General features: G+C 38.0%; 2 protein-coding genes across 5 annotated transcripts in view; both read right to left on the bottom strand.

Annotated features, from left to right (window-relative positions):
• Positions 1-17,424, bottom strand: part of RFTN2 (raftlin family member 2) — a 26,528-nt gene extending 9,104 nt beyond the window's left edge. For all 4 annotated transcript variants that reach the window (XM_032446018.2, XM_085553406.1, XM_015868068.2 and 1 more), the window contains exons 1-7: positions 16,963-17,424; positions 13,737-13,920; positions 11,692-11,803; positions 9,734-10,046; positions 7,480-7,680; positions 5,293-5,414; positions 4,148-4,251 (exon numbers count right to left, since the gene is read on the bottom strand). In XM_032446018.2, coding sequence (XP_032301909.2) covers positions 4,148-4,251; positions 5,293-5,414; positions 7,480-7,680; positions 9,734-10,046; positions 11,692-11,803; positions 13,737-13,920; positions 16,963-17,101 — 1,175 coding nt within the window. In that variant the 5' untranslated portion in view covers positions 17,102-17,424. The remainder of the gene's footprint in view (positions 1-4,147; positions 4,252-5,292; positions 5,415-7,479; positions 7,681-9,733; positions 10,047-11,691; positions 11,804-13,736; positions 13,921-16,962) is intronic.
• BOLL (boule RNA binding protein) overlaps positions 17,024-17,424 on the bottom strand; it is a 31,014-nt gene continuing 30,613 nt past the window's right edge. Inside the window, exon 12 of the mRNA XM_085553412.1 lies at positions 17,024-17,109. The gene's annotated coding sequence lies outside the window, so the exon portion shown is untranslated. The remainder of the gene's footprint in view (positions 17,110-17,424) is intronic.

The following is a 17,424-nucleotide window of genomic DNA, read 5'->3' as shown; positions in this document are numbered from 1 at the left end:
AATTTCATGCTAAGGACCCGCTCCAAGAACAATCAGGGATTAAAACGGTTGCAATGAGATCAGGAAGAATTTATTAAGAGCCTACCCTAGCAGAGGTCCTCAAAGCAAGCTCTGAGGAAATACACAAAACAGCAGTATTCCCAGCTGTGCTGAGCTGATCAATAGTGAATTATGACGACTTTGTAACTGCGTTTGGCCCCTCACGATCTTCTCCGTGCAGCTGAGCTCAGGCCATAGTAGGTCTTTGCATATCTTCTTGGATGAAAAAAAGAGAACTACCATAAACTACAGGCTATGGTGTACACAGGAAAATGGGGCAATGAATTCATTTGTTTCTTCGGCTTAACATGTTTTCTCTTCTGAGAATCCCTACTTGGCTATTCCCATTCATTGAAAGAAAATCCACGTGTTACAGTTTCACACTGTAACAAGAAAATTAGTAATCCTGCAAACTTGCTCCACTTCACCAGTTGCCTTCCCTTGCCTGGTTTGGGAAATCTCTTCCTCTAGAGAAGGTTGTGCAGACTCCCTTCTATGATGATCTGCCTATGCCTTACTTGGCAACTGTGTCTGCATTCCTTTAGAGAAAACAAAAAGAAACAAACACCAAGTTTCAACTTGTACAAGTTTTGCTAGAGCAGAGAAAGGACACGATGGCGAGTAGACAATGAGTAAATTAACAGATTTCTAAGTCTGACCTGATTAAAATGCTGCACACGATGAAGTAGCTATGAGCTTAATTCACAAAGAACTTGATGACAGTGGGGTTTCCACAGAATTTAAATGAGGAAAAAATGCTCAGAGCAAGCTACTCCTCCGCTTCCCTCGCGCTCCTTCCCGCTTTGCCTCCTAAATTAGGGCATGTTGAAAACTCAGATCAAGTTGTTTGTGATGACAAATTAATAACCACAAAGTCAAGGTCTCTGCAGTGTATTTGCCCGCTTGCTTTTCTATGCTAGCAGACAGTTTGTGTTCTGTTTTCCAGGACTACAGTAATCAGTGAGGGGAAATAAAGGTCACTGCAAAGTTAGACTGCTGAAGCCTTTTTCCTGTCCCTTCTTTTACAAGGGATGAAGAGCAACAGGGACTCTTTTGTTAGAACATCACCACTTTGCTTGTCTGCTTATGCTGTTTGGGCAGCAACTCCGTCCTCTTCCTCTACTTATATCTCAAATAATCCCTAGGAACAATCACCCTACTTGAATCTAGACAGGACCACAAACAGCCACATTTTTACATCTGCTTTTACTTTTATGCAGAACCCTTTCATATTAAGATCAATTAAGGTTATACAGCATACCTTGAAAAATGAAGAAAAGGGGCAAGATAAATTCTTTTTAACTAACATACCAAACATCATTTTCCCCCCCAATCGCTAGACTTAACTTCTAAAAGCATTGTTCGTTTTAGTCATGCCATACAGCCTCTGAATTTGGGATGATTATAGTCAAATGCCTGTCTTGAAAACATTTAATTACAAGTAACAGCTGTACATAAATGCAGGAAGCTCCCTAAGTCTCTTCCATTTAGTCTTCATCTGCTTTGTTGGTTAAAACGAAGTATCAAAGATACCGATAGATTCAAACACTGCATCATTTTCACCCCTGTTTTTGTGCCCTGTGTTCTTATATGTCTGGAAAAACAGAACCCCTGACAGAAGGCAAGCAACTTCTATGGGTTTCACAGCCTGCTAACTGAAAGAAAAAAACCCACACTCCAAAACTATCCTTATTTTTCATTGTGGCACAAAAGACAACTCTGCATGCTATCTACTACTGCTCTGTCTGTAACAACAAAGATCACAATTCTTAAGGAAATATTTCCTGTATCCAGCATGATTCAGCCCAAGGTGGGAATTGAAGAACAAAAAAGGCCTACAGGCTGCTGCCCATGCCTGAAACGGGACCGTGATCCATGACATTCAGCTAGCATGTGGCATGGCACCCCACACAACAGGACATTATTTTATGGAGAGGTACTTCTTTCAAGATGACAGACAACAGAACCACACAGGACGAGGCTTCATAGCCTGGCAGTTTTCAACTCTTTCCTAACCATAAGAAAAAAAAAACCACACAACAAAAAACCCAAACAAGAAAAACAGCCTGCTACAATAAAACAGCCCTGTGGTCACACCTTCTGCCTACAGACAAGCAGCAGCCTTAATGGCAACGAGCAAGTACTGAGCAATGAGCAATAGCAATGAGCAATACTTCAGAGGTAGAGTAGGACAGAACACATGTAGGTAAACACAAGTGGGGAGTAAGCAGCTCTGCTTACCTACCTATTTCATTCTTAAATAGAATTTCCCTTACACGTATTGCAAAATTTATAGTTTTTAAATAAATGTGTAAACATTAATTTGTCAAATCATCTCAACATGTTATTCATTCTGTTCATTCAGTGTCTCTGGACCTTGTTCATATTTAGCCTGGGATGTGAGGTCAGAGTTCTTGGTCTGGGAGAAGAACAGCTGTTTGGCAGCACTAAGTACACTTCTTTATTCTGCATTTAACTGACGTTCCTAGATAATCCACCAACACAGTAATGGCATCTTTCATATCAGACACATGGTAATCATCTAGGAATTTCCTTCTCTTCTTTACATTCCAACATCAAGGCCTAAAAGTAGCTTTTCCCAATCAATACACAGACTGTAAGGCCAACACACTCTTTTTAAGAGTCTCTTAAGAATTCTTCATTCTCAAGTAGGAATTCTTTTTCACGAGCTTTTAGGTAGATTTTTGTTTTAAGAAACTGGGATAGTTGTGTATTGGATATACTACAGGCACGCTCCAGATGTGATTCACCGTACTTCTAAAGGTATCTAAAAGGCCACCATTAAGACAACAGATATTAGACAGTTCATGTACATACCTACACATGCATTTAGGCCAGATCGCTTTGTAATCTACCAGATGCAAAATAGTATAATTCTGCCCTACAACATGGCTTCTGCAAACAGACTCCCCCCAGCCCTCTGAGCCCTTAAGCAGCCTTTAAAGCAAAATGCACCAGATGTATGATCTCAATTTCTTCTGTCTTTGCTTGTATCCGTTTGGTTAGAACTATTAAAAAATGTCCAACAAAACAAATAAACAAAATTGAACAAAAAAAAACCACACAGAAACAAGAGGTGCCCTCTGATCAGAAAAACCTCCTTTTCACAGGGGTGAGTTGATTCAATTACATCAAATCACTTCAGCAAAATCCCAAGTTCATGGAGCAGCTCACTTGGAATCTCCCATTCACATCCTTTTCATGCTGTCTTGATTTAATACAGTAAGGTCTGGCTCCAAAGACTACTAAAGTTACTCAGTCGTTCCATTGTTTTTAATGAGTCCCAAGCTGTCTCAGTACATTTATTTTTTTCCCCCAGACTTCGGCAGTTTTAATCTCTAAACAACCCCAAAAAACCATGTAAGTTTAGCTCAGTGATGCACTTGCCATGTTTTAGCTTAGTATTACGAATAAAAGAACAGTACATTTACCTTTAAAAAGAAAAGAAGTCCAGAACAATATGGAGAACTTACATCTGCTATTTAGCTCTTCCTACACATATAAATGTTTCCCAAAGAAATCTGAAGTAACATTATAGCAACAGTATAAGAGAACTGAAATCCAGCACTTTGGTACTCTATGTAAACTGAAACAATGTCTGTGTTCAAGATCGGAAACAGCTCAATAACTTGCTGGACTAGCACATTCTCCACCCTAGTCTGCAATATACTGCATGACTGTCTTGTGACAAAATCCTTTCTTACACAGTCTAAAATAGCCACTGACCTAGGCCCCGAGTTAGTGAGATGTGTGAGCAAGTGTTGAAACATGAAAAGCATAAGAGTAACCCCATCACTGAGAGCTGAGTCTGTGAGAACAAGTCTACTAAATAAAATACTTCATGCTTACATATACAATATGCATTTTACATTTTGGATTCTCAGTCTAAGTCTGAAACTTACTGAAGTCATAGTCCTAAAACATGGTGGTTAAAAGAAAATCGACCATAATGCTAGACAATGATCAGGTTTTACACGTGGTTAACACTGCTAGCATATTTCTTGCTTTTATATTTCAGTACACAAAGTAACCGCTTGATAATTCTCTAGGCTGTGTAACTTGGAACATACACCAAGATGCTGCATACCTGTCATGTCGCACAATAGGTGTAGGCAGGACACAGGTCAGGAGCCATCCAAACTCAGCCAACGTGTTCAGTAAAGGTCCGTAATCTGTTTTCACTTCACACCCCTATGTTGGCAATTACAGAAAACAGGAAAGACACAAAGACACACTGTGAAGTTTTGCTCCCATTTCTATACATAACAAATCACAAACTCCTATTTCTCAGTTCTAACATCATAATTTGTTAGGTTTGGTACATAAAGATTTTTCACATTTCAAACAAAGCAATTTGAAAAGTTTAATACAACAGAAGATAAGGAAAACAGAGAGCAGAATATGAACTGTAGATATGATGGTCCTGATTCGTTGTTAAACTTGTCATGTTGCTCAATTAACCCCTAAAGCAAAACTTTTTAAATAGCAGAAAACATGTGCCAAGTGATACATTTTGCTTTTTATTTCAGATCTGAGTAACAAGCATCCCCCCAGCAATAAATATACTTGTGTTTTTGTAGGTGTTACTCTTGTACCATCTCTTTTCAGATAAGAAAATACACTTATTGCTTATCTCAAAAGCAAGCCCTTAGCATCCTCCAATCATTACTTCAAATGCTACTAATTTATACCAACCATCTTACCTTAAAATTGTAATATCTGTTTTATTGCTTTGCCGCTCTACAGCAGCATGTGCAACTTTAATAGGAAAAAATTAAATCTTTCTGTATTTAAAAGTAAAACATTCACTAAGAAAAGCCCTACATCTGAAAGACCTACTTAATTCGGTTCCCATCTTTTATTTTTAATCTTACTTCCAGGTTGTGCTATTTTCTTCCTCTTTGAGAATACCTGAGCATGTTGTCTGTGAAGCTACGCTTGCTGAAATTAAATGCACGTATTTCATACCAAAATAGATATAAAATAATTAGATTTTATTTAGTTGCTGTATTTGTTGGTATGAACTTTTATGAGTGTCAAACCAGAACACCTTCACACTCACCAATGATGGGTACAAGACTGAGTTCTTTTTTTACAACTCAAAGCTAGTTTTAACTTACCCAGGCAACTTAAAGAAAGCAATATGAAATATTTGAACACTGGTACAGCAATTCTAATGATATGAGGAAAATATAAGCAGGAAATTCTACTGCCAAATAATCACCTATTTACCTCAATGACTGTCCACTGCTCAACAACAATTGCATCATTTCCTTTCCTGTTCGAACCTGGAACCCCAGAACCTTCTTCTTCATAGATAAATAATCCTTCTAAAGACCTGGGGGAATGGTCACCTGTCAACATGAAGACAAACTTAAGCTGAAATACAGATGTTTAGATCAGAATCTCCCTGTGATGTACACACAGGCTTATCCTTTTTCAATGAACAATCCTTTAAATTCAAGTGAACGAGGACCTCAAGTTATGTAACATATATAACATACATTTCTGTCTGCATCTAGTTACAGCTTCATGAAGCATGTCAGCCAACTAATTATTCAGAACTCCTTTTCCTATACAAACTGAGCTATGAACTGTTTCATTTTCTCAAAAGCAAGCCTAAATTCAAGTTTCCCATATTCAACATATCCCCTGCAGCAGACAGGCACAAAACCTCTTTATTCAACTTCAATACTGTATGTCTGACAATAAATGTCTCTCTTGGGGTGGTGAGAGAGGCTGTAAAGATAAATGAAGCACGAAGTGTTTTTAAGCCTAGCTTCAGTGACTTTAATATGTGAATGGGCGCATATGAACACCTGCACAGCTCCTGGTAATTTATAAGTACTCAGTTTCTATTCAGGCCAATACTTAGAATGGTCAACCAGCAGCATGTCACAATTTTACTTCTGTCATTGCTCAAATGTAACTCTAAATCATACACAAGGTACCACCACTCAGTGGCTTCTAAGACAAACCACTAATTCAAAGCGTTCCATGTCTAATGACCTTTAGTTTATACCTAATGATATCATTAACAAAATAAAACGTGATGCATGCCTTACATACTTCTACAGTTAAGAGAATCTGCAAGGAAGAAGAGAAGCAGCAAACCAAATGGCTGGTAGAAGAGAATGTACCCAGATTACTTTTGTGACTGGGTTCTCTTTTGACACCAGAAGACAGTTAAGGATTATCAGTGATTTCATTCTTTCAAACATCCATCTGTCTTAAACTAGGAATTGAGTTTTAAGAGGAGCGTTTCTGTGGCAGCTCTACCTTCATCTATTGCCTTCATTTTTATTAAAACAATCTTGCTCGATTCACTAAAGCGACATGGAAGGAGAACTGCAGCTTTAGGCACCTTGCAGTCTATAAACAAACTAAAAAAATGGAGGTGAAGACAACTAGATGTACATGCAAACTCAGCAGCTTTTCTGCAGTCTCAAATACTTGATGAGCCGTAGAATGTGATCTGTGATGGTGTGCTGTGCCTTCTAATACATTCAGTTTAATTCAGTAGCGTCACACCCATGTATCCAGCTGAAATCTATACCAGTCCAGCAAGCCTGGAGCAGGAGCACCAACTGTTGCAAGAGGCAGCATGTATCCCCCTAAGCAAGTCATAACCTGGGTATTTAAGTTGGGAGAGTTACTCGCATATAAAAGAGCAGACAGGAACAGCGGAATGGGAAGATTGCAAAAACTGGTTTTGGAGAACAGCTGCAAAGATTAATTTCAACAGCTGCTGAAAATATCCTATGGTGAATTGTAACCTATCTGCAGAGAGTTATTTTCCAGCTCTAAAAAAAACCTGTATTGAAAACCACCAGTATGATTTCCCACCTCTCCAACCTTAATGGAACCTTGTCTTTTCTACTGACTTCAATAGATGGGAATTATTATGTAAGAGAACAAAGAGATGGCCAATAGAAATTGTGCCTTCAAGCTCTTTATGTGCTCAAAATATCTGAAACTTGAGGATAAACAGTCAAATTAACACAGTTCAGGGTTTTGTTAAGAACTTTAAGCCTAGCAGAATGTAGAAGAAAGGAGAGAGTATGGGAAATCTTACTTTGACTTAAGGCTTAATGGTACAATAAGCACAACGAGAAATGAAGTTCTAATGTATCTCATTAGAAATATTTCAAGTGAGCAGCAGCAGAGCATTAACAGGAGTTTATTTCATTATTACACTTTGAAAATGGTTAATTTCCACTGCAGTTATTCAGAGCTACAACTTCACAAAATCATTTCCTTTCCTATTCAGGCACTAGGATTCTACCAACTTTCTGTGACTATCTGAACATGTTTATGTATTGCCTTTCACCAACACGCAACACAAGATCTACTTTTTGCACAGTAATTAGATCCACATGAATAAATAAAAGCTTCAAGGTACTCTGGGACAGTACTCACCTTTAGAAATTTCCCAGTGTACAAAAGAATCAATTAAAGATAATCCTTGTTTGTAATAAAATGTAGTTAGCTCTAGCCAGTCTGCTTCCAGTGTACTGATAACGGGTCCCTTTCTCGTTACTTTCATGGACAAGCTGCCTTCATGATAGGTCCAGCAGGCAGAGTCGTCATCAAAAACATTGAAGACTGTATACAGCTTGTCTGAGAACAGGAAAAATGAACCTCTGTAAGACAGAGCTTTCAAATAAAGACATCATCTTATTCCAACCTGCTTCTCTAGTTCTAAGTAACAGGTTTACAAATTGTTTCCTGATGTGGCTGTACTCACCTACAGCCTGAAACACCAGGAAAAAAAGAAGATGAGGCATTAGGAGGGTTAGTCATGGGGTATCCTACAAAATGGAACATGCTGCAGTTTGGTTGTCACTGGGCCTTTTATGTAGGTACATCTCTCAAAAAGGAAAACACATCAGGCTCAAGTGAAAACCCACTGGAAATACACTTCTCTTTTGCCAATTGTGGAACTTAAGGCTCTACATATTTGAAATGACTGCAAAGAAAGATTAAAAACACATCCTAGGTCTTTAACTATTACAAATACCTTATATTTATTTTTACCACACTATTCTGAAGATGACTAAATACCACTATAATCAGTTGTCTGCTGGGGTTTTCTGCACAGAAACTGATGCAAGCTTGAGTGTATGCAAAACAAACATAACCTGCATATTCTCAAATGTGCTGAATACCTATACATTAAGGTAGTGCCGTTACAAAAAGGTCAAATATTCACCAAAAATTCATATTGAAAAAGTCACAGTAATTAAGTAATCGCTGGTGATGAGTTACAAAACCTTCGCTAAATAAATGTATCCTAGAAGGCAAGAACAAGATAGACTCACATCACTGTCGTGGGGAAATAAAACAGCCGTTAATAAAATACTCCAAACCCCTGATGTTATGTCTGCTACTGCAACTTCTGAGCGGCCTAAATCAACACAACCCTCTAACGCAGAAGTGTTCACAACACCAAAACAGAGGAACTCAGATGACCCCAGTCGAGATGCCAGTCTCTCTAAGCTCAAGAAACAGAGGCAGATTCTATTCTGTTACAGACACCAAACTCACCATCTCAAGCTATAAGGAAAGAGTTAAGCCTTAATGGATCACTCTATAAAGGCTCAGCATGTTGTACAAGAACTGCTTTAATTGATGTGTTAAAAATAAGAATGACACTGATTATCTCAGTGCTTAATCATTATCCTCACAGTCCACCAGCTAGAGAGCGCTTAACTATTTTGCAGGAAAGTGAAAAGATTGCTCTTGAGAGCAATTCAAACATCTGGCACATCACAGGTGACCCTATTATATATCAAAATGCAGTCTTATGCGGAAATTTCATGCCTTCAATACAGTACTGTAATACATTAGTTCATCTGAGTTAGATTCCTTCTTCCTTTTCGCATTTCCTCCTAGCAAATGAGAAGGGCTTAGTGATTCAGCATCAGAAGTCATGGTATTCGGCAGCATCTTCTACGCTAGGTATCTTAAAGATTCTTGTACAGCTAAATCTTCTACCACAGCAACAACATTTTTCAATGATACTTTTCCTAAGCAACTTTTCAGCGCTTCGTTTATTCTAGTGTAAATTCATTTTGTAACAATTATCCTCCTTGATTTCATGGTCACTGCATTAGTTCAAGTAATCTCTTTCAGGATACTTCTTGAAGGCGTGTTAACCAGAAAGAATCCATTATGAATGGATTTGCTCTCTGTACTCTACGTGAGCTGGCTAGAAGCACATAAAATTACAGCTCTGAATGGATGGGTCCCCTTATTGTCATTTTAAATCAGACAGGAGGACTGGGACCATTATCGCTTATTTTTAGATGCTCACTACAAGTTCAGGGTCAATATTAAGACAAGATAAAGCCAATATTTTTGGAAAAGGCTTCAAAAATATCTGCATCATGTTTTTCCTGCCACATGTTTTCTACACGTATATCAAGCAAAAACATTTACCTGTTTGCACCAACACACTTACAATCAGGGCCTTTTTTTTTCTTTCCTATAAATCTTATCATATTTCAGATAAATGAAGCAAGAAGTCAATACTTTGTACATAAGTATGGATGCATTTAACAAAGATGTACCTTCCAAAAACAGCTCCTGATGACAGAATATGCTATTTTATTCTACTCCCTTCTTAAAACAACCTATTCTATTTCTGCCACAACAAAACAGCACTCATTACCATTTCCTTTTCGTGGTTTAATAGGGCTGCCTTCTTTTCCAAACTGGAAATCCGCATCCTGTAACAGTGCACTATCTGCTTGCATTTCCTCTTCGTTCCCACTCTCAGATAGGTTATCACACAGTGACCTTTCATTCCAGTTTTTATAGTCATCGTCAGAACTTTTTCTTCTGTGTTCCCTATTTCTTCCGCCCAGTGCCGATTCCAGCTCTGCACTCCCATCTGTGCTTGCTCCATTACAGGCTTTAATTTGAGGAAAATGCTGCGTTACAAATCCCACAAACTTCTTTCCTCTTTTAGCTGCTTCATTAACCTGCATTTAAAACAGAAATTTATCTGTGAAGCTGTTTTAAGACACTGCATCACACATTTAAAAAAAACAAATGAACATCTATACTACACATTTTACTTAGTAAATGGCTGATTTTCAAGGAGACATGGGGACACTATATTGCATTACAGAAGGGTAGCTTGTCTGTGTATGTTGTCTGTGTTTTTAAAGTAAATAGAAGCCCTCCAGCATGTCTTTGGGCTCAGGCCAAGAATGATGGCTGACACTGCTACTGACTTCTGTGTACACAAAATCCTTCAGTAGGAACAATCCCAGACAGACAGCATGCTGGTGCAATAAACAGTGTGGTTCTTCTGAACTCGTGTGGAGCCAGCCACTCTAAGATTACTAAGTCTTCACCTTTCTTTTAGCTTGGGGTGTTTTTCCCTCTCCCGGAGGTTCCAAAAGACAGCTGCACAATATGTGCGATCAGTGGGATGTACTGGTTCTTGGAAACAGGGTTTTTCTTTTGCTGGGATTAAGAGCATTTCCTCTTATGACTGCAATAAAGATTTGACAGAAACACAGGGAAACCCCAGCCCCATGAGAAGGAATCATTTGTGAAGCACTCAGTGAGGGCAGAGAGGGAAATCTCTGCCTAGGTCAACTATGGAAACTGTTTTATTCAGAGTGATTATACAAGATCATTTTGATACCACAATAGTCTGAAGTACTACAGTTTATCACCATTCTGTATGCACAGCAATGAACTTGACACATACCTGCAATCATTATGAATAAAACCTTACTTTTTCTTATTTTTGGAAATCCTGAAAAAAGTGTATGCAAGTTTACAATGGATTCCTCCCTCAACCTTCTAAAAACACCAGGAACATCTAAAAATCATTTTTATGTAGCTCTTCTGTCCTACATTTCCTTTTGCAAGACCAAATCACGACTTAACGTTAAGTATTTTTTCCCACTACTAAGGTGGCAATCTGCATACTGTGTAAATGCATAATAAAAAAAGCCATTTAGAAACTGTAAAGAGCTCTGCTAATTTCAATGATCACTCAAGTATTTCCAATACGCTTTTTCCTCTGCTTCCTTCTTTGAAAGCCGATGAAAAGCTAACTCTTACAATAACAATAACTTCCTGTTTAAGCAAGTCTTCAGTTTTGCAGAGGAAGTGAAACAAAAATAAGTGGAACAAGAGCTTCATTCCAGTGGAAGTTGAGTTTTCTGTCATCTACAATAATTTCTGAATCTAAGATATTCCTAATGAACTTTAAACAGACTGTGATCAAACTTCAGATTAAATTAAATACTGACTCTAGGAAAAACTACAAAGCAATTTACCACAACTGACTGAAAGTTTGGGCCTGATTGTGCAGTTCTGCTTCCAGTGCCTTTAGTTGCTATTCCCCCAGAGCTTTCCAGGTCTAAGTAATTAATTCTAAGTTGGAAAATTAGTGAAGAACGAACGATCTCACTGCATAAAGAAAACACTTGGTAGCTTCTACAAAGTAAAACCGAAAGCAAAACCTCAAAGCTAAAATAAACCCCAACAAGTGTGTCATTCGCTGATCCTCAACTACATACATGCACCATACATGAAAACAAATCCAAAGAGACATTTGGAACCAAAAAAAATACAACAAACGAGAACCCACAAAAATTCCATTACCTTTTCTAACAGTTCTTTCACTACCTCGTTTGTCAGTGTTTCATACGTTACAGGACATTCCTCAATCACTAGCCTGGGGTTCCTTTGTCCTCTGGGTGCTGCATGCTTCTGGCTACAACACAGGAAGAAAGCAGGCTTTGTCAGTAGTTTGCTGCTAACTTGGGCAAATACAGAATTCTTTTCTTTTGGTATAAATGTTATAAAATGAATCCTGGGAATGCTATTTCATTCTTAAAACTTGGTATTTTTTGGTCTTTTGCTCTACTTATTACACACAGTACATTACTATTCTGTACTACAGCATCAGGACAAAAATATTTTATAGAGACTTCATTTGAAGATCATTTATAGGCATCATCTGAAACTCAGCTTTGAAATGGTACTTATGCACTGTTAATAAACTGTTGTTTAATTTTAGCAATTAAAGCAGAGTTGCAGCCACGGTATGAAATAACAGCCCAGGTACATGCTAGAAATACACCGCAGTCACAATTACTTTGGGTTACACAATGTTAATTTCACTCCTAGGCTTCATAACTCTAAAGGCTTTCATTACAGAGTAGTATTAGCCATTTTTTTAATCTTAAGTCAGTTACGTTGTTAATCATACAACATTCAAAGTATATCATCTATTTAACAAGATTATCTTTACTGATAATTTTGTTACATAAGCCCCTGCCTAACAATGAGCATCAGAGAGACTTTTCAAGTATCAAAGATTTCCTTCCAGTCAGTGGCTGGACAAGATGCACCTGCCCTCAAGAAATCCAACTGAGGTACATAAGGCATCAGCATAGGAGGCTGGGAACTTACACCACACTGTTCCAGAGGAGACTGCAGGTTCTTGTCCCTCACCTGTTCCAAGGGCCTACTAGTTCAAATGACAGCTTCATGAGGATCCCACCATCAACAGGGCTAAGATGGGCTGAGGGAGCTGAGCACAGGCAGCATCAGCTCTTTTTTCTTCAAATTATCCACACGGATAACGTTCACCTGGTTTGCAGGTGAATTTACAAAGTTAAGTTGTATGAGCTATGGGTGACGCCTGCTTAAACAAAGCATTTGAGGTCCCTCAAATGAGCCACATTTAATATGACTCCAAGAATCATATTTCTGCAGACTTTCTGAAGGAGCTGGAAGAACCTTTGTGCATCCTACTACAAAAGAAAGGGAAGCATGACTTAACGCAAAAACAAATCAACCCTTCTGGCTACTCAAATTAAGAACAGAAGGTTGTCTTTGCAATTAAAGGAACATATCTTTATACATTTTCTTAACTATCATGTGGTGATTATAATGCAGTGAAAACATGAGTAATATCCAAGCTGGAATGAAAACAAAGTCTTGAATCTTGTTGCAGCAAGCAAGTTTTGTATGGCCTCCCCACTCATAGAATCATATAATCATAGAATGGCTGGGTTGACAGGGACCCCAAGGATCATCAGGTTACAAACCCTTCCATGGGCAGGGCCACCAACCTACAGATCTGGTACTTGACCTGGTTGCCCAGGATGGGTCCCTGGGCAACCTGGTCACAGAGCTCCTCCTTCTTAGTAAGAAGGATCACCTACTTCTCTTTGAGGGACTGCACTTTATCTACAAACAAGTAGAGACCCTACAAAAAAGTAAAAAGACAAACTTAGAAAACAAAGAAAAAAAAGACAGACATGATGGAACAGCAGCAGGTTATTAGCCTCCTGGCATTCTGTTTAATCTTGTACTTGTTGCAGACTCTAAGACATGATTCTTTATTATAAGAATGTGCTAAAAATTAAAGGGGTAAATTTCAACAATCTCTTTCCACAAATTCATTTTACAATTCTACTATAATTCTGATAAGCATATTTGGATTTGTTTCAAAGTTTACCGAAGAAAGCATCTGCCTATTATATACTGAGGGTTAATTAAAAAAAACATCATTAACTTGGTTACCTTTCCAGATAGGAAACAGTTACTTGGTTCTTTGAGGTACTTTAAAGCCTGTGTGTGTTGAGCAACCCTCTTACAAGCATCGGGGCAAAATAATGCAATTATTTCATTGTTACCTTAGTTTTAATCGTGACAGTACCACCCGATACATGTGACTTGCAGGGAAATTTCTTCTGTGTCCAACTGGCAGCAAAATAGGATGAACAGCTCCTACAACATATCCTTTGTTGTAATATTCTTCCACCTTAGATGCTATATCCAACACAGAACTGATCTTGATAACTTCTGGATTAGAGGAAGCTAAAATAATTGAAGGGATAGAAAAGAAACAAATTATACTATGGACATACATTCTCCTAAGTGAGTTCTTATTATTTAAAACACAAAACCTATTGTACAAGAAAAAGCAGATTCACAGCTGATTACTACGTACACAAGTAGGTGAAATATACATATTTACAAATTAACGTATCTATTTAGCAATACTTAACTGGATTTAGCTTTGTCATACTAACTTAAAAGCTGCATCAACATCAAAATATGCAATAGATCTGAATACGAAAGAAACTATTTCATCTAGCCAAAGCCTTAAGCATAGTGCAGCAGAACCCTCTGAATCCTTGTTGAGAGATACATTTCCACAGAATTAATTTAAGCCCAGAACCATTGCTTTCTCCTCTTCAAACACAGTATTATTTTTTTGATCCCTTAGAAGTGATCTGTGAATTGCAGGTTGACATTTTAACACAGTCCCAATTACAGTTTTCAAGTAGACTTACACCTATGTCACAACAAGCTGAGTGCTGTCGCTAATTTCCAAGCAGGATCCCCCTGAGGGTATGGCAAGCACTTCTGATTAGTAGGTTAACAGCAGATAGGAGTTGGAAAGTACTTTTGAACATTCTGGTTCACAGCTTTTGCATAGAGAAAAGAAACATTCTGCATTGTTAGTAGTTTATGTGTTTTGCCACAGTATTGAAGTACTGAAGAACTAACTACCCTACACCAAAGCAAACACACACACACACAAAAGCAGGTAGGAGTGCAACATTATCATCATTTCAGAGATTTTTCAATTCCTTTAACCATTAAAGAACATTTGCCTCCCAATATGTAACCAAAATACTATGAATAACAGAACTACAGCTAACTTGCCAATTGCATAATAAGCTGTAGATGCACTGCATTGAAGATGATGACAGAACAGCTACTCTATACATATTCATACCGTTGTTCAGAGTGACAACTTCACAGCATGTCATTGTCATGAACTGACATGAAATACCCTTGCATCAGTATTCCTACTTCTCCCTAGTAGGAGGGTTCTGGAAAAGCCATAAGCATTGTGCTTGAATAGGAATATTTAGCTCAGCCCTACATTATGCATAAACTGACCTCCAGCTGTTTTTGTAGATAGAAGATAGAACATACAGCTTGACAGCATCAAGAAAACTAAGTTTGGTCTGCAGTGATAAAAAGCTCGTTCTTTTAAGTTGTATTTTGCCCAAGGATACTGGAGTAGCAACAAGCATTCAAATGAGCTGAATGGATTAAAAGAAAAGAGTAGTTCAACATTTTCTACACAGCTTCAACCAATCCTCATGTTTTATAAGCAAACAACATTCAGAAATACCTCCAAGAAAGGTACTATGCACCATTTTTGCTTGTTTTCATGATTTTAGCTATTGAGAGACCTCAAACAAAGCCCCTCAATGTTACATACTTGCACACAGCTAAAACCATTCCACCACAACAATATGTATGTTCACAAATCTAATTGCTTGCAGTTAGCACCTACAACCAGGCAACCACCTAATCATAATACCACAGTAACTTACTGAAGCTACGCACTTATGAATATCAGACTAAAAAGGGGAAAGTGAATCTTTGCTACTCTAAAGGTTACTAAATTACTTGGAAGAGAAAACTTTATTTGCACTTCTCGATGCAATTCCTCCTTAAAACCACGATCTTCTTTAAAACGGATCCTTTACACAATACTTGCAAAAGAGTCTTACTTTAGAACACAGCTAAGTTAACCTGGACACAGACTACTGAAGAATATTAAATACACGTAAGCCTAAAAAAACCTGAACTCTATTGTCCTTTCTATTATCAGTAGATCAGTAGACATTTCTGTATACATTCAAGTCCATCTTCATTTCCACTAAGTTACCTACTACTACCTGTCTACCCAAAGCTTTGTTTATCCCAAAAGAATAAAGCAATGAGAACCTCATCTGTCTATGAGTTATTAAACAGAGCAATAAATACAGTCAAGTACCACAGCTCAGTAAAACACTGCTTCATTTAGTTCTTGTAGTTCTTCAGTAAACAGACCCATCAATTTTAATAAAAACATTACTACAATCCTTTAACTTGGGAAGAAAACTAAGCAGAAATAAAGTTTTGTTTGTGAAAAAGTTCCTCAACACGTAGCAGGACACGTGCTTACACTTCCTTTATCAAATCCCTCTATCTAGAGTATTTACTTCTACTACTTATTATTAAGAATTTCCAGTAGATCGGGCGAAAACTGATCTGCCTGCAAAACTGAACTGCCTGCTCTGAGAGGGCAGCCATCTGGGCTTGTTTATGTTTTCAACTTTCTGGAAACAGGGAGTTGCTCTGTTAGAGACAGGACACCCTCGGGAAGGAAGTATCCCACAGAGCACTGTCTGCCTCCAGCTATGCATACAAATTCTGTTTCATTTTGGTCACAATTTCAAAAGCCTATTCAGCAGCTAGAAATGAAGCATTTGCAGAAAAAAAAAAAAAAAAAGCCCAAGTAAAACTACAATACTCTTACTGAAAGATCTACCAAAAGCCTGGGACGTACCTCAGTGGAAACTATTCCCTGTTAACAACTAAGGAACACACTTACTCCTGCACAAAGTAACAAGGACAATGACAGCCTGTTTTCCAAATCGGAATGCATTTTAGGACAATGTTTCCTCAGTTAAGGCATTCTGCTCCCCTTGCTGAGGCACTGTGCATTTTCTGAACAGTCATGCTAAATTCAGACAACCATTAGTCAAAGGGAGTAAGGATGGCAGCATCTGACTCACAGGAAACTAGGAAAAGCTCTAGCAGTTTTTAGCCAGCTTCCCAACAAGGACAGTTGTGTAACTCCAACCGTTTGGTTGTTAAAAATACTTTGGTAGTTTCCATTGTAATTTTATCTAAGTGAAGAACCTTCGTCATGATTTGTGTTTCAAAATAAAAGTCTTACATTTTGGCTGGCTTTGATTAAAAGAACAGATTTACTACAACTCAGACACAACAGAACAAAGTTAAATTCTATTTCCAACTTTCTCACAACAGCAAAGTTGTAAAATTTACCTTCTAAAGTGAAATCCAGCAATACATATTCATAAGCAGAATCGGCCTTTGTTTCAACTTGTGGTCTCTTCAATGTAGAAAAAATCTTTCCAGGGCTGCTATCATCTGGGTCTTCCAGCTTTCTGAGTCCGCACCCCATGGTAAGATCTGCAAGTGATTAAATCTCAGGGGAAGGAGGGGGGAGCAGCAAGATCTGCTGCTCTCACTTTAAAAAACAAACAAAAAAACAACACCAAAAACCAGTAACCAAGTGATTCCCTTTGATTTTGTTTTCTATTAGCCGTAAATCCAAATACAGAAAAAGTCTGTGTCCCAGAACAAAAAATGAAGGTACTTCCCATTCATTTTATATATATAAACAGCAAATCCGTAATGATTTTAAGCCGTAGACTTGGTTTGAGTAGGCTTGATTTTGCAGCAAGTTAAGAGCTGCTACAAGCTAGCAGAGATTTTCCATGCCAC

Source organism: Coturnix japonica, chromosome 7 (assembly GCF_054131305.1).
Source record: "Coturnix japonica strain WE chromosome 7, WE-NBRP24, whole genome shotgun sequence".
Lineage (NCBI taxonomy): Eukaryota > Metazoa > Chordata > Aves > Galliformes > Phasianidae > Coturnix > Coturnix japonica.
This window is presented reverse-complemented; position numbering and strand designations above follow the sequence as displayed.